Source organism: Rhinolophus ferrumequinum, chromosome 14 (assembly GCF_004115265.2).
Source record: "Rhinolophus ferrumequinum isolate MPI-CBG mRhiFer1 chromosome 14, mRhiFer1_v1.p, whole genome shotgun sequence".
Lineage (NCBI taxonomy): Eukaryota > Metazoa > Chordata > Mammalia > Chiroptera > Rhinolophidae > Rhinolophus > Rhinolophus ferrumequinum.
The window spans coordinates 13,507,959-13,526,210 of record NC_046297.1 but is presented as its reverse complement, the minus strand read 5'-3'; the positions used below and the strand labels follow the sequence as shown (position 1 = coordinate 13,526,210).

Genomic DNA, 18,252 nt, shown 5'->3' with positions numbered 1-18,252 from the left:
GTTTCAATCTGGTAACTCACGTTCTTTGGTTTTGAAAATTTCTCTAATATTATTTTTAAATTAACTTTATTGAGTTATAATTTACATACAGCAATTTTGCTGTATCCATTTAAATGACCAAACCATATAAATCCATATAACCACCGCCATAATCAAGACCATGTTTTCATTATCACAAAAGATTCACTCATGGCCCTTTCCAGTCAATCTCTTCATATTCCCATCAAGGAACCATTGATCTGCTATGACGATTTACATTTTTTACTTTTCAAGAGTTTCATATAAATGGAGTCATACAGTACATACTCTGTCTGGCTTACTTTGCTCAGTATAATGTTTTAAAAATTTGTCCATTCTGTTGTGTTCAATAGTAGTTCATGCCTTTTTATTGCTCAGTTTATTGTTCCCCTTGCAGGGAACACAGTTTATCCATTCTCCACTTGAGGGAAACTTGGTTGTTTCCAAAATTACAAACAAAGTTACTGTATAAAGATTTGCATACAGGTATTTGTACGAACATAGGTTTTCTTTGCACTTGGGTAAATACCTAAGAATGTGATTGCTGAGTCATATGGTAAGTGCATATTTAACTTTGGTTAAGAAACTGTCAAATTGTTTTCCAAAGAGGTTGTGCCATTTTAAACTTCCTCAGCAATGAGTGAGAGTTCCAGTTATTCCATATACATAGTCATCAAAAATTGGTATTGTTAGTCTTTTTAATTTTAGCCATTCTCGTGGGTGTGTAGTGGTATCACACTTTTGGTTTTGATTTGCATTTCCCTAGTGAGTGATGATACTGAGCATGTTTTCTTGTTTATTGACCATTAGTATATGTTCTTTTGTAAAGTTTCTGTTGAAATCTGTAGCCTATTTTTTAACATGTTGTTTGTTTTCTTAGTAAATAGAGTTGTAAGAGTTCTTTTTGTATTCTGGATAAAAATTGTGAGATACATGATAGCTAATATTTTCTCTCAGTCTGTGGTTTACCGTTTCATTAATAATGTCTTTCAAAGAACGAAAGTTTTAAATTTTGATGAAGTCTAGATTATTAATTTTTATGGGTCGCTTTTTGTGGTCTTTTAAAGATTTCTGTATAAACTACTTTTTCCTGGAAGTTTTATATTTTAGCAGTTAAATTTGGATATGATCCATTCTGAGTAAATTTTTGTACATGGAATAAAAGGTGAAGGCTCACTTTTTCTATTTGGATATCCAGTTATTCTACCAGCATTTGTTGAAAGATTATCTTTCCCTCATTGAATTATTTTGGAACCGCTGCAAAAAAATCAATTGGACATATGTGCAGATTTATTGATAAACTTGTTAATCTGTTTCCCGGATCTCTGTGTCCACCCTATGCCAATACCATATTGTCTTGATTATTGTAACATTAAAGTCACAAAATCAGGTAGGGTAAGTTTTCCAACATTATTCTTTTTAGCAATATTGTTTTGGTATTTTAGGTCCTTTGCATTATCATAAATTTTGGAATTAGGATTTCTTTTTAAAAATCTTCTGAGATTTTGATTGAGAGAGTGTTGAATGTAAAGATAATTTGGAAAGAATTAGCATCTCAAGAATATAGAATCTTTCAATCCATAAAAATGGTATCTCTCTCCATTTATTTAGGTCTTCTTTAATTTCTCCCAACAGTGTTTTGTAGTTTTAATTGTAAAGCTCTTGCACATATTTTCTTAAATTTATCCTTAAGTATTTCATATTTCTTGATGTGAATTGTAAATGGTATTTAAAAAAATATTCTCCACTCGTTCATTGCCAGTGTGTGAGCATTGATTTTTGCATACTGACCTTGCTGTATTCTACAGCATTGCCAAATTTACTCTATAAGTTCTAATAGCTTTTTTTTAGTTAAACAAAGTAATAGTTAGACATTTATCATTTATATCCCTCACACTGTGTCAATCCCCCTCCCCCCATCTCTAATAGCTTTTTGTAGATTGTATATTTCTTATGATTTTATAGGTACCCAATCATGTAGTCTGCAGATAAAGACAGTTTTACTTCTTCCTTTTCAAACTGAGTGTTGTTTGTTTCATTTCCTTGCCTTATTGCACTGGCTGAGCTCTCTACTATAAAGTAGAGGAAACCTCCTTGCTTTATTCCCACTCTTGAGGGGGAAAGCATTCAGTTTTTCATTATTAAATATGATATTATCTGTAGATTTTACATGAATGTCAGTTATCAGGTTAAGTTCCCATCTATTTATATTTTGTTGATCATTTTTAAAAGTCAAAAATAGATGTTGAGTTTTTAAAATGCTTTTAGTGCATCTATTGATGATCATATAATATTTCTCCTTTATTTTGTTTGGAGAACTAGATTGATTTTTGAATGTCAAGCCAATCTTTCCTTCCTGGGATAAATCTCACTTGGTTATTATGGATTACCTTTTTATATGTTGCTAGATTTTATTTGCTAATATTTTGGTAGGGACTTGTGGTTCTGTGTTCATGAGGGATATTGTTATTTGTTTAATTCATTGTAGTTTTCCTGGAATATTGTTGGGGATAGGGTAATGTTAGCTGGATAACATGAATAGAAAAGTATTCCTTACCTACTTTCTGAAGGAGTTAGCGTAAGATTAATGTAATTTCTTAAGTGTGTGATAGAATGCATTAAAGAAGCCATCTGGGCTTCGAGTTTTCTTTGTGGAAAGGATTTTACTTATAAATATGATTATTTATTTAGTAGATACAGATCAATTTAGAATGTCTACTTTTTCTCCTGTTAGGTTTGGTAATTTCTTTTTCAAAGAATTTGTCTGTTTTATCTAAGCTGTCGACTTTGTTGGCATAATGTCTTTCACAAAATTCCTTTATTATCCTTTTAACTGTAGTGATAACTTTTGAATTTCTGTTTTCTTGATCAGCCTACCTGGAATTTATTACTTTATGTTTTCAAAGAATCAGCTTTTGGTGTCATTGATTTTTCTGTATTGATTGTATTTCTATTTCATTGATTTCTGCTGTTATCTTTATTAATTCCTCCCTTCCACTTACTTTGAATTTAATTTGCATTTGTTTTTCTTGGTTCTTGAGATGGAAGCTTAGATAATTTTTCTTTTTTAATATAAGCATTCAGAGCTATAAAGCTCTATGCTACTATGTTACTGCATCACACAAATTTTCAAATATTTCCTTTTTTTTTTTTTTTTTTTTTTAGATTTTATTGGGGAAAGGGAACAGGACTTTATTGGGGAACAGTGTCTCTTTCCAGGCCTTTTTTCCATGTCAAGTTGTTGTCCTTTCAATCTTAGTTGTGGAGGGTGGCGTTCAGCTTCAAGTTGTTGTCCTTTCAGTCTTAGTTGTGGAGGGCGCAGGTCAGCTCCAGGTCCAGTTGCCGTTGCTAGTTGCAGGGAGCACAGCCCACCATCCCCTGCGGGAGTCGAGGAATCGAACTGGCAACCTTGTGGTTGACAGCCCGTGCTCCAACCAACTGAACCATCTGGTAGGCAGCTCAGTTCAAGGTGCCCTGTTCAATCTTAGTTGCAGGGGGCGCAGCCCACCATCCCTTGCGGGACTCCAGGAGTTGAACCGGCAACCTTGTGGTTGAGAGCCCACTGGCCCATGTGGGAATCGAACCAGTAGTCTTTGGAGTTAGGAGCATGGAGCTCCAACCACCTGAGCCACCGGGCCAGGCTCTCAAATGTTTCCTTTTCATTTTTGGTCAGTCTAATTATTTTCTAATTTCCCTTGTAATTCTTTGTTTGACCCAGGGGTTATTAAAAAGTGTGTTTTTAAATTTCCAAATATTTGGAGATTTTAAAGATTTTTTTCCTTTATTTCTTTCTAATTTAATTCCATTTTGATCAAACAATATACTCTGTACAATTTCAGTTCTTTAAAGTTTTCAAGGCTTGCTTTATGGCCCAGTATATGGACTATTTTGGTGAATATTCCAACTGCTGTTGTTAGGTGAAATGTTGTGTAAAAGTCAATTAGATCAGTTTGGTTGGCTTTGTTGTACCAATCTTTTATATCTTTGTTGATTTACTACCTACTTGTTCTATCAACTACTGAGAGAAGAGTGTTGAAATTTGTTATAATTATGATGTGTCTATTTCTCCTTTTATTTCTGTCATTTTGCTTTATGCATTTTGAAGCTCTGTTAATTTGTTGCATAAATATTGGGGATTGTTTTCTTGACTAATTGGCACTTTTTGTCATTATAAAATTTTCTTAATCTATCTCTGGTAATATTTCTTGTCCTGAAGTCAATTTTGTCTTATATTAATATAGCCACTCCAGCTTTTTAATTTTCTTATTTGTGTTTGTATTGCATATATTTCCCCATCATTTTACTTTTATATAGTTTTATATTTAAAGTGTGTAGAATCTTGTGTTTATTTTTCCCTATGCCGGGCATTTTCTTTCCCTTGCTCTCTGCACAGATTTCTTTCTCATCCTTTAGATCTCAGCATAAATGTCATTTGCTCAGAGGCCTTTCTTGATAACATGATTTTTCCACTATGTCCTACTTAATTCCTTCGTAGCATTTTTCACAATCTTTTCTGCTTATTCTTTTTCTGGCCATTCTCTCCCCTGTCTCACTGTAATGTAAGCTCCTTGAGGGCAGAGACCTTGTCTCTCTTATTTATCAGGGTATCCCCAGTGCCTAGAACATGCTTCTCCAAGGGTCATGTTACTTGTTGTCTGGGGGTTTGTGAGCCCCGGGACTACATCCTTCCTTCCTCTGTTCTACACAAAGTAGTACAGTGCCTGACAAATAGGTAGGTGCCCAATACATGACTGAATGAATATGGCATGATATGATATAACATGACATGAATACAGCTAGTGCAAATTAGAACAAATTCAAGTTCAAGGTGTTTCCCTAAGAAGGAACAGCCAGGAGAGAGTTCAGGTCTAGTCACAGTTACTAGAAACTCATTCATTGACAGATTAGAATTAAGGGACAATAAATCTAGTCTCTAGAGGGAAACATTTGATGGAAACATAAAACAGAGAGGAAGAAAAGCATATACTTCTTTCTCAGAGAAACTTTTTTCTGTTGGTGAGAGATGGAAGCATTGGGGTATGGAGGGGAAAACCAGGTAAGAGGGCAGAATTATGCAAATCAATACATTAAGAAGTAGAGATCCATAAGCTAGTTTTAGAAAAAATCCAAAATAGTTTTAAAAGTAATACATTTTATGCTATTTCAACCAGAATTTCATGTAAATATTTTAAAATTAATTTTTCTTTATATTACCTTCACATGTAAGAGTTGGTTGTCAACTGCTATGAGCTGATTAAGATTCTCCAGTATTTCTAAGTCTCTTATGTCATCAATATTATTATTGCTGATATTCAATATAGAGAGGGATTTCTGTAAGAAAACAATTAAATTGGTATTAGTTAATAGTCTAATTAAATACTATATATAGGAACCAGAAATCCTAATCCATGAAAAAATTTAAGATTTATCAGTTCAGGCTGTTTTATTCTTTAGGCAAGAAAATAAAAAAGGCATGGAGATTTTGTTTCTATGGCATATTTTTTTTCAGATGGAACTTTTAGAACTATAATAATTGTGATATAACTTACTATTTTTCATAAGTTTGTTTAGGATGTAAGAGAAATTTATAGAAAAAAGCCAAGAATCAAGAAGCAAAGAAAGAAGGTGCCCCAATAAACAAATGATAACATAATGTAGAAAATGTGCTTATTTCAGTTTAAGCAAGTTTCATTTTGTGTTAAATATCACTAAAATATGTATTTATATAGGAAGAAATTGCTTTTGTCTTAGTTTTACGAAACAGGAAACATTGACCAAGAATGAAAGAATATCTGGTATTTATTTTTATCTTTCTCTCTATATATAGGATTCTCTTGACGTTTCATATGTTCAGAAGCCACTTAGAATAATAATTAGCTATTTAACAAGAATTTCAACATCAGCTCTTAATGAGGACATAAATAGGGATTAGGACAATACTAAATGAAAGCCATCTTAAAATCTAAGGCCCAGGGGGTGACCAGTGGCTCCGTTGGTTAGAGTGCGAGCTTGGAACAACATGGTTGCTGGTTTGATTCCCATATAGGATGGTGGGCTGTGCCCCCTGCAACTAAAGATTGAAAACGGCAACCGCACTTGGAGCTGAGCTGCGCCCTCCCCAACTGGATTGAAGGACAACGACTTGGAGTTGATGAAACCTGGAGAAGCACACTTTTTCCCAATAAAATTTATAACAACAAAAAAATAATCTAAGGTCCAGGAATCTCTACCAAGAAGGAGTCTACCACCCAGGTGTCCACACACAGCTAATATATACAGAACATACTTCCCGACACTCTTCAAGACTTGAAATACAGCTTAAAAAATTATGCCTTATATTTAGAATTTAGGAATCTGCTTGAATACATGCAAAAATTGAGTAAGCAAAAATATTTTCAGTGGCGTTTTGTAGTAAAACTAGCCATCCCCACAGTGGGGTCGGTCTCTTGGATCAGTTAAGGTTGAGCCGGGACAGTTGATTCTCTGGGGAGGACAGAAGGGTAGGATAGAAATCAGGTCACTCTCCCTCCCCAATTTAAAGCACTATCCCTTAATTTGTATACATGTGGTTCAGAAACTTTATACTGCCCTCCGTTTTTGGCCCCTCTAAAATAAAACCAACAAAATCTGTAAATGCAACAATCACGTTCCATTTCTGCCCCTTGCCCCCAAATTGAAGGTAGCGTATCCAAACAAATCCTGTTTTGAAAATTAGCTGGTGCCCTCTGGCTTCTCAACTCATTGTGACACCACCATGTGATGTGAACAATTGTTAGGTAACAGTCAGAGCAGCAAATTCAGTGCTTCCAGATCTACCTGCTTCTGATGAGGCAGAATTGTCTGTAGTGCAACTTACAATCGAATCTGAATCCAGTGAGAAAAATGACTTACCATTGTAATGATTCTATAGGTTGTTTAAAATTTGCCAAATAATTGTGCACATCTCTTTCCTTAGGCTTTTCCCTAAAATTTAAAATTTTGAGTCATGATCATCACCAAGGTCTAATTTATGAATGAATTAACATCTGTGTTAGAACTTCAAAGTTTACATAACCTTTTTTTTAATTTTTTTTTTTCAATTGGGGAATATTGGGGAACAGTATGTTTTTCCAGGACCCATCAGCTCCAAGTCAAGTCGTTGTCCTTCAATCTAATTGGCGCAGCTCAGCTCCAAGTCTAGTCGCCATTTTCAATCTAGTTGCTGGGGGCACAGCCCACCATCCCATGTGGGAATTGAACCAGCAACCTTGTTGCTAAGAGCTTGGGCTCTAACCAAGGGAACCATCCAGCTGCCCCTAAAGTTTCCATCACCTTTTAACATCCTTCTTTTGATCCTTTCAGTTGCCCTAAAGCAGGTATTATCCCCACTTTATAGCTGCTGAGTCTCTGAGAAATTATGTGGGAAAATTAGTGTTAGCCTTCAAATGAACTCTCAGTTGGCCATATAAACTTGCAGAGTATGAACAATATGCAAATATACCATCACCACCTTCCTGTTCCATTATAACTGTTGATCACGATATGCTTTGTCAGAATACTCAAATGTGGTCTTACTGCCAGAGAATGAAGAGTTCTTGGATCAAAGAGAAGCTTTTCTCCAAGCGGAAGCCTCTGACTCTCAACATGAAGCTCTCTTAGTCCTTTTAATTCTTCTAAGCCTTCTATGACAGCAATATAATTGCCTCCCAGATACCTGCAAAATATAGGAAGTAATTCTAAATAGACGTTATAAGAACATCATGGTCTGTAAAAATAATAAAAACATAACAAAATCATTGAGCTGTGTGAAAATTATACATGCAGAATGTTACTGAATCAATGAAAGGTTTATCTATATGATCCTTACACATAACGTAGTCTAAAAAGTATGGGATTTTTTCAGTGAGAGAATTGGAATAGTCCTTGTTAATCCATCTACTGGTGCTCCTCATATGTTAGAGGGCAGAAGAATCACCTGGGTTGTGGGTTTACAAATGAAGATTTGTGGGCCGAACTCCCAACGATTCTGATTTGGCTCTCTAGGTAGGAACCCAGCGATCTGCATTTTTAATAAGCACCACCCACCTCACTCCTGTCTCCCTATTCTGAGGCTCCTGGCCGGATTTTGGAAGCACTGATAGTTCTAACAATCTGGGGAAATTGTATCCACCAGTCTTTGTTGTTTAAATCATCATAGGCAATAAATGCCTTTTAACAATCAAATCTACGTCAGTATTATTAATTCTGTGACCCTACCTTTTTGAGATGTGTGATTCTGAAAGGCACAGACTTCGTTTCATGGAAACTTGCACCATGTGAGCCTACTATATAAGGATGTTTTTAGTATACCTGTAAGCCCTCAAGACAACTCGCCTCATGCAAAAGGAAAGCATACCAGGCTTACTCAAACACTAATTATCAGGCATTACATTTGAAACAATTATTTTGTACTAGTAATACTAAAAGAGAATAAAAATAGAGGCCTGTTCCACAAAACTGCAGATAATAGAAATACCTGTGTGTAAAAATATTACTGTAATGATGGCAATTACATTACTTAAAAAAAAAAGGACTTACAGTTTTTCCAGTTTCTTTAATGACCTGAGGTTCTCCATACATGAAATACAATTGTTTTGTAGGTACAGGTGGGTCAGGTTGGTGGCAAAATTCAAGTTATTGATTTGAGTAATACGGTTATCATACAAATATAAAACACTAAGATTTTTGCAAAGAGAGAGGTCGCCCTAAAAGGAAAACAAAAACAAGTCATACTTAATTTCTCTTGAAGACTTAGAAGTTTGTTTTTAAGAAAGTTTTTCACTTAGTCATTCTGCAATAAGGTTAGTATAAAAGAACAGTATTTCTTTGTTCTTAGCACAGTCAAAAGCAGACTAGAATGATTACAAAATTAGTTCTAGGTTTTAGCATTCTGTAACTCTATCAATAAAATTGTATTTAAGATTTTCCCAGTGCAAGCAATTTTACATGGAAGCAATTAGGCTCCTCTGGAAGTTGAAGCGTTTAATAGATTATTGCTCCAACATTATAAATCATGGCTTAATCTTTCTGTAGGATTGGAAGTAAACCATTGTGATTTATAATACTGAAAATTGTAAGTCATCTAGATATTCAGGAACAATAGATTAATAAAGAAACTATGATAATACTACTAAAGGGAATACCATATAACCATTAAATATCCTTTAGTTTCTTTTAGTAATATTTTGTATATCTGATAATAAAATGAGGACAGTATGTTCAGTGACCCACTGTTGTAAAATTATATGAATATATGCCTAGAAAAAAGAGGGACATTATCTAAATGTTAATAGCGGTTTTCTCTGCATGGTAGAATTACAAGTTAATGTTTTTCTTTTATATGTACTTATACAAATGAACAGCAATTACTTTTGAGATAAGAAAATAATTAAAGGTATTTTTAAAGGCTGTCATTTCTTGTGTGGTGGTAGAGTCAGCCTAGGCTAAGTAGGCAAGAGAGAGAATGAAGTTTTGCTCCAAAAATATCTCGGCTTTCATTAAGACCTCTTAAAATGCAGCCACACCTTGGGAACTTTAAATTTACAAGTCATTCTTATCTCAGTGTGAGTTACTTTACACCAATTTGTCTTCTTCCTAACAAAGGTCATCCACAGTGAAGGAACATTGATTGTGAGGGGCCAAAGAACATTAAATGGAGGCTCTGGAGAAAGCAGCCTGTATATGGAGTGAGGAGGTAGAGAGCTTTGGGCAACAAAAGAGAAACATGGGGTTTTGGCAATTGAATTCATGGGAAGAAGGATCACAGGAAACTGGAAAGGGATATACGATGTAGAATGGGAGCTGAGTAGGGTTCTGTAAAAAATAAAACAAAAACAAACCAATTGTCTTAATGGACAATTTTGACTGGGGCTTTGGTGTTTTTTTATTTGTTCATTCATTCATTCACTCAATAAATATTTAAGCACTTAATATGAGTCAGGCACAGTATTAGATGGGGGGGATTTAGGGTGATGTGAAGAAAATAGACATGATCCCTGCCCTCATGTATCTTATATGTTTCCGAGAAATTTTCTCCCATATACATATGAATATATATGTATATAATATATATGTGTGTGTGTGTGTGTATGTATATATATGTATATATATATACATATACATTCTTTAGCATTTATATATATAATTATTCTTTGGCATTTATATATATATTTATATATATGTACAATATATACTATATATATATATATATATATATATATATATACACACACATATATATTCTTTAGCATTTTATTGTAGGCAATGGATATCAATACAAATGGCCTAAATGAGTTATTGTTGCCTTCAAAATTTCCCAAATTAAAGCCAAGAGTTGGCTTAAAACAGAGAAAATGTACTTTCAGAGTATATCCAAGTAACCATAATCTTGTCTGATGTAACTGACAGAGTATAACCTACATTCATCTAAACAGTTAAATTATGTGCAAAAAAGATGTCACTGTTTAAGTCTTGAACTATTGTACTCACATAGTTAATTATTAATATTTTGATATGTTAAAACAATTCATATTCCAAGGTTCTGAAATTATACCTAAGCAATTATCTTTGAAATTGTTTTCCAACATATACTTGTAAGTCTAGTTTGCTACACTATAGAGTTTTTAACTATCACACAGGTATATTTTATAGACTTAATAAGTTTACCATCCCAAGCAGGAAATTAAAATCAAACACCAATATAAAGCTGGCTAATGAATATGTAGTTAATAAATATAATAAAAATACAGTTAATAAGAAGGTATGTCCTGACACCAGTTTCTAAACTTTACATTGTTAATTATATAAAAATAGAAAATAATTTCAGAGTTCTCACAATTGCGTCTATATTTTTGTCTGAAAAATTTATATGAGTTATTTTCTTCAGGTATTGTGAAGTGGTTTCTTCTTTTCGAAGTTTAAGATTGCTGTTTTTGGCAATGAGATCCAAGGTTAGAAGAACCATGATTTCTCTATAAATCAAACTCTCAGCAATAGCTCTGATCTGATGCCATGTCAAGAAACAGGTTTAGGTATTGTTTCATGCCCAACTTTCTAAAAAGTAAAGAAAAAAAGGAATATAATGTACATAGCAATTTAGGAAAAATTATTTTGACTTACTCTTTTTCTTATATACAACTATTTGATAAGCTAGGTCATAGACATTTTTGGAGACATTTAGGTTATTTTCCAAGTTTACAGACCTAATTCTTTTTATAAAAAAATTTAAAATACCAAAATTAATTAAATACACAACGCTCATTCACTTTTAATTTTAAATCTTTCTCTCTCCGTAGTATTGAACTATTATGGTGGTCATATTTTTTAATTTAATTTTTTAAAAATGAAATTTATTGGGGTAACATTAGTTAATAACATTATATAAATTTCAGTTATACAACTTTATAATATGACATCTGTATACTGTATTGTGTGCTCATCACCGGAAGTCTGGCGTCCTTCCATCACCAGATATTTGTTCCCCTTTACCCATTTTGTCCTCTCCCCTACCCCACTTCTCTTCTGGTAACCACCATTCTGTTGTCTGTATCTATGAGTTTTTTTGTTTTGTTTGTTCATTTGTTGCTTTTTGTTTTATATCCCATATATGAGTGAAATCAGTTTTTGTCCTTTTTCGTCTGATTTATTTCACTTAGCATAATACTCTCCAGATCCATCCATGTTGTCACAAATGGCAATATTCATCTTTTTATGGCTGAGTAGTATTCCATTATGTATATGTACCACATCTTCTGTATCCAATCATCTGCCAATGGACACTAAAGTTGTTTCCATGTCATTGTGAATAATGACTCAGATGTCCCAATGCATTGATTTTTCGGGCGTGTTTGTGTGTTGAGTAGGGGATCCTTTGTTGAGTTATAGTTGTCTGACTTGTAAGTTTAAGGGGAGAATCAAAGGATTCTTCTCATTCTGCCATGATGCTGATGTCACTAGTTGTGAGCACCTTTTAAAGTATTAGTTTTCTCTCTTGGAGTTGAAAAAGACCTCAAGGAATATCATCCAGTGCTCTTTCTTGAAGAAAGTAAGGCCCAGAGATTTGTCTCAAACTCCTCAAGTTAGTGGCAGTTGGGAATGAGACCATGTTTCCTGGCTCCTTTTTCCATAGTCCCCATGGTGATCATATTTACTAAATCCCCAAATCAGAACAAATGGTGTGAAAACCTTGAATGTATACATAGGTCTGTGGTGCAAAATACTTGAAAATGGGGCTGGCTTTGAAATTTTGTTAAATTACTACAAGTATAATCCATAAAGAGGCAACATAATGTAGTATTTCTCAGTCTAGACTGTCTGAGATAAAATTTTGTCTTCATTGCTCACTGGTTAGGCAATCTTGGGCATGTTTCCTCAGTGTCTTACAAAGTTAGGGTAATAATGGTACCTACTTCTAAGGGATATTGTGAGGATGACATGCGATCGTCATGCATAACAGTGTTCTTTCTGTACAGCGCCTGGTACATAGATCAAAACATGTTATCTATCCTTATTATTCTACGGGTTTGTTCACAGATACGGTGAACACTGTTCACTCTTTGCACTGGAATATATTAGGGCTGTTAAATAAGAGGAACATGCTATTAATAAAGTATTGCTGTATGTAAGATACCCATATGTTGTTCATAAGTTTGAGATAACCCATTTTTTACAACAATTCCAGAAGTATAGCTATTTAAGTGATACATATCCCAATTTCTCCAATTGTGCTTTTGTTCTCTTACCAAAAATATAAACAAAAACACAGTTTAACATTGAGCATTATTATTTCAATGAATCTGGGATTCATTGGATTCACCAGCCAAACACCTCAGTCTGTGTGGTATGCTGGACATAAAGGATTACTGTTTACAGATCAAATTTCAAACACAACAGTAATATTCTGAACAAAGTTTCTAATTAAGTAAAGCTAACTTTTCTCTTTTTAATGAAAATTTTTTTTATTGGGGTGACAATCGTTAACAAAGCTACATAGGTTTCAGGTGTACAATTCTATAATAGAGCATCTATATATTACATTGTGTGTTCACCACCCAGAGTCAGTTCTCCTTCTGTCACCATATATTTGATCCCCTTTACCCTCTTCTACCAACACTCTCCCCCCTTACCCTCTGGTAACCACTAAACTATTGTCTGATCTGTGAGTTTTTGTTTCTTTATTTGTAGCTCAGTTTTATTAATCTTGCCTTAAAAATATTTCACAAAATATATCATCATAAAAGTGTAAAGAATAACACCACACCCATGGACCCACAAGTCAGCTAAAATATAAAACACTACAAATACATTTGGAACCCCTCTATAACTTTCTCCCTCTCTACTCTCCTATTTTAGATTTTATTTTAAATTCAGACACCCATATTCATGTCTTTATACTTTTACTACAAATGTATGTATACCTAAACAACATATACTATTGTTTTTTACATATTTACACATCATAAGTGGCATTATTCTGACTCCAGTTTTCTTTTTTGCTTAATGTTTTGCTTGTAAGAATCATCAGAGTTGATGTGTGCAGCTCTAGAATATTTGTGCTGCTATATAATATTCCATCGTAAGAAATTTATTCTAATGATAGATCTTTGGGTGTTTTAATTTTTAATTTTTAATTTTTTTTTTGCTTTTGCAATGTTGCTTTATGGTATATGTATGTCATCTTAGCACATTTGCAAGAGCTTCTTTAAGGTTTAAAACTAAACGTGGCTACTTCTAGGCTGTACATTTAAAAAATATTTCTTTGGTCTATATTTTAAAATTTTAGAACTTTTTCTCGAAATTTCATATATCTCTTTTACACTGATAACTGTGGTGAAATGCACATCTGAAAGAGGTTCTACACCCCAGGGTTTCTCCCTTATAGCTGAGGCAGGAGTGACCCTGTACTTTGAAGGACCTGATGCCTTGTGGGGTAACTTTGACCCTTGGGAGATCAGAGCTATGAATGATTTATTCTCTCTCCTCCCACCCTAACCCCATGGATTTTTAGGAGTCACAACCATTTCAAAACGTCCTTCTGAAAACATGCTGTGGTCTTCTGGGTTCCATATTGTCTTATACTTGCTCTCCCTCCAGCTCTGTCTCATTGTTTCCCCCCACCCTCCTGCTTCCCTGAGATAACAACTCCCTAAAAGTGCTATCACAGGAGTTTTTGCTTTAGGCTCAGCTTTCTAACCTAGGCTAAAACAGAGAAACTTTGAAATATCTGAATCCTCATGAATTCTATAAAGGGATTTTAGAATCCCTTTATAGTCCCTCTATAAAGGGACTATTCTATAAAGGGATTTTGTCTCTAGGTTCCAGTGTACACATTGATGTTTATATAGAAATAAATTTAATTCTCTCAGATAATTAGAAAAGAGGCAAATGTAATATCTAAAGAAGTATTTATTAAACCAAGGGCAGACCAATGGACTTCATCATAAGCTTTAGGAAAACTTTCCAGGGGCTTGGATGTAGAAAGAGAGAGAATTGAATCAACCCACAACACAATAGAGACTGGTAAATCAAAAGAACCTGCATGGTAGCAGATCCCTGAAAGAGGATTTGGTTTCATCAAAACACCACCATTTATCTTGTTAATATAATATTAATTTAAACTTCATTGGTATTGTAGTTTGTTTTGGAGAAAGTATAAACTTCAGGAGTTTAAGCTGAACCTAGTTTGGATTTGGATACATTTTAGAATATTATAATAAAAATAATTGTGTCAACACTTGTGGGTGTCCCTGATTTTCTTTTAAAAGAGGTTCATTTTCTAAAGTTTGAGAAACTGCTTTTGCATAATTTCCCCTACGAGATCCCTCTGTTACTCGGGGCTCCACTTGCTAGGCTATCTCACTCGCCAGATCGCCCGCCGGTGGGGGACCGCTTAGAGCTGCTTTACAGGCGCTCTGGGAACCCTGTTGGTGGACACCTTGGCTTTCATCTCCTGGGGCTCCTACTGGCTAGGTGTGGTAGACGTTTCCAAATTCAGATTGTACTTTTCCCTTAGCTCGCCCCAGGCTCAGTGACTTCCAGATGCTCTAAATCGCCCACGCTCTTACTGTCTCCTTTTCAAACTCAAGTCCCGCTCCCTCAGCTCCGCGGCCACCCCTCCACCGTGTCTCCTCTAGAGCTGTTTCCCAACCTTGCCTGATTATAGCCATTTCTTTAAAATACAGACTTTCAGACTGTTTTTCTAGAAATTCTAGATGTCTAGAGATAAGGGTCAGGGATCTGCATTTTAACAAGTGCCCCAGGAAAGTCTTACTGGCAGGCAAGTTTGAGAAACCTGACTCTAGGGTTTCCTCTGTCCCCACGCTTTTTCCCTGAAGGCACCTCACGCGTCGCTGGATGAGCCGAGTTAGTAACTCACGTTTGGTCAGTTTCTCCAGTGCCAGACTCTTCAGCCGCCCGTGTGCGGTTGCCAGGCGACCGGACGCTCCTGGTCTGGCCACGGCTCACGGGAAATCTCGCGATGTCTCCGGAAGTGCCCTCCCCTGTGGCCTCGCGGGGGTCTTGTCTCTGTGACGCGGCGGCCAGAGTTTGATGGTGCTCTCTAGGCGGGGTGTGAGTGAAGGCATTTAGCTTGATGAGGCCACATTTGCGTTTTAGTGGACCAACCAGTAGCCAGGACAATTTTTCGCAGGCCACCATTTCCCCCTACTGGGTTTTCCTCGCATCAGTATTGAACGTTTGTTTCAGTGCTCTCAAACCAACCACCTTCTCCCAATAACAGACCAGGAAACAAATTGTCTAAATCAAAGTACAGCCCATACTTCACTCTTTCCTCAGATAAACTCCAGACTCCTTACCGTTGCATTCCCGTCCATTCATCACGACCAGCCTCACCGCTTGCCTCTTGCCCTCTGTGCTCCAGTGTTTCAACCTGGGTGTTGGCCCACTGTGCCCTGTTCTGTTGAACTTGAACCTCACCTCTCACCTCTCCCCTTCTCAAGGTACCAATAGGACACGCTTTCTTTCCTTCTTAATTCTTATTTTCCCTTTTAAGATGGAAGGACTCAGCTTGTAATTAGCACATCCTTTTTGAAGCCTTTCTATGCCCTCAGTCTTACGTGATGCTGCTTTCTGCCCCCAAACAGCTAGGCTATATTAAGTTCTTTCGCATAACAGTCACCACACTGCTATGTGTTTGTTACTTACCCATATCTCCAAAAAAATGGTTAATTCTTTGAGGGCAAGGATTATGTCTTTAACCTCGTTATTCCTCGGGCCTGGCAAAGTACTTTGTGGATTAGCAGTCACTCCATAAATGAATAACTTATAAATGAAGGAGAAGAACAATAAAACAAGGAACTGACATTTACAGTGGAAAGACTGGGGCTCGTCAGGGATATGATAAAATAAGCAATCTGGATGTAAGAGACAGTGCAAGCTGGGAAACAGTGGAAAACAGCTGTGATCGTGGAGGGGCCTAGAGGCATGCTGGAAAGGTTGTCGTTGTTCCTTGAGCAAATTAACATGAAAATAGGAGATTGTTAGAGTTACAAGGCAACCTAGAGCCCATGTGGACAGGCCAGTTTGCCATTTTACAGATGAGGAAACTTCCAGACCTAGAGACAAGACAGAAATATGTGGAAGGTTGCATCTGAGGTGGTAGAGAGGGAGTTTACCCTTGAGCCCCTGATTTCAAGCTCAGATCCGCTTTCCCTATCTATCACTGATGGGTGCAGTGAGTAGCCTACAAAGCGGGGCAGAGGGCTGGGGAGAGGTGAACCCTAATCCCATTCGGGACATTGTTGCTCGAGTTCAGTTGTGAGGCACTTTTGGCCTGGATTAGAGTGAAAGCAAAGAAAGTGACAAGGAATGAACAAATTGAGGAGGTATCTTGAAGTATGATTTAATAGGGAGAGATCTGATAGGATAAACAGGAGGGAGAAATTGAAGATAACTCCTGGATAAAGGAACAATAGTGGAAAAAGAGGAGAGATGTCAAGTAATTGGAGGGGAAGTGGATGTGTTGGTTTACACATGTAAGTGTGAGGTGGGATAGATTTTAGAGTTTCCAGAATAGAAGAATCATTGAAACTATAAGGCCATAAATGGTAGTGAGGGAGAAAAGTAGGGAAAAGAGAAATAAAGCAAGTCAGTAACTATGCCAACTAGTTTGGGTGGAAGAGGGAAGCAAAAGCTGGTTAAGATGTCAGAGAAAGATTCATCATAAGTGAGATTCTGAGAGCAAGTAATAATTCAGTGATTCAGGAGCTCATACTTTAGATGTGGACGCCAGAGAAAGAGTTCAAGGAGGGAGTTGCCTAACAATAAAAAGCTATAGAAGGGAAGGAGAAGTAAAAAATGGTCAAAATAACATGGCTAAAACACTATGGCACAAATCAGATGCCCTTTATCACCTGTTTTATAGGTCATTCGCTGGGGAACAAGAGCTTTGGCAATGTATGCCGGGCTGTCCCGTTACTCTGGGTAGCGTTCAGTTAACTCTTCCAGGAACGTGTTCAGCAATTGGAAATCAGTTACTCAGTTAATCTTTATTTTTTAACAATTTCATATATCATTATAAGAGGGGGTATGGTCTCATTTGTGGTAAAATTATATACACATATAAATGTCTAAAAAGATCTATAAATATAGACTTAGATGTAGATCTATAGATCTATACCTATATCTATACACCAAAATATATAATAGTGGTTATTTCTTGGTTGTGGGATTATGACTGGTTCTCTTATTTTAGTCATTAGGTTTTAAAAAATGATAAAATTATATTCTGAAAGTTCATTTTGGATCCTGCTCTTTGTGGAATTGAAAATCGCTTTGTGACTGCTGGTATTTAAAATAGTTTTAAATGGTTGAATTACTAATTAACTTTTTTCAAGCAACAAGTTAAGCTTAAGAGAAAGTATTTTCTCATTAAGATGTGAAATATAATTCCTGTCTAGTGGCACACAGTGTTAAACAATCATCTGTGTATTTTCCAATGTGGCAGAAATTTGGCAGACTACAAGAAATACTTGCTTTCAGTGCCACATTTGTAAGTTCAGTGTAAAGTAGTCTAAGAGTTACACTTTGACAGATGTTGGGAAATTGGTATTTGTAAAAAAAAAATGTGAAGCCTTGAGAATCATTTTAAAAGGCACTCTTGGAGAAATCATGCTAAAAAGCACGTTTTACAAAGTCTCCACTGGAGTTTTCAAGTAACTAGACAGAAATACCCCTTTTATTTCAAAAATTTTTGTATAT

The 18,252-nt window shown here is 35.7% G+C and overlaps 1 protein-coding gene across 1 annotated transcript in view; it reads right to left on the bottom strand.

Annotated features, from left to right (window-relative positions):
• Positions 1–15,898, bottom strand: part of PPP1R42 (protein phosphatase 1 regulatory subunit 42) — a 42,187-nt gene extending 26,289 nt beyond the window's left edge. Inside the window, exons 1-6 of the mRNA XM_033126517.1 lie at positions 15,849–15,898; positions 15,410–15,592; positions 10,871–11,088; positions 8,575–8,741; positions 7,573–7,711; positions 5,233–5,349 (exon numbers count right to left, since the gene is read on the bottom strand). Of these exons, the coding sequence (XP_032982408.1) occupies positions 5,233–5,349; positions 7,573–7,711; positions 8,575–8,741; positions 10,871–10,999 (552 nt within the window). The 5' untranslated portion in view covers positions 11,000–11,088; positions 15,410–15,592; positions 15,849–15,898. The remainder of the gene's footprint in view (positions 1–5,232; positions 5,350–7,572; positions 7,712–8,574; positions 8,742–10,870; positions 11,089–15,409; positions 15,593–15,848) is intronic.
• Between the last annotated feature and the right edge of the window lie 2,354 nt (positions 15,899–18,252).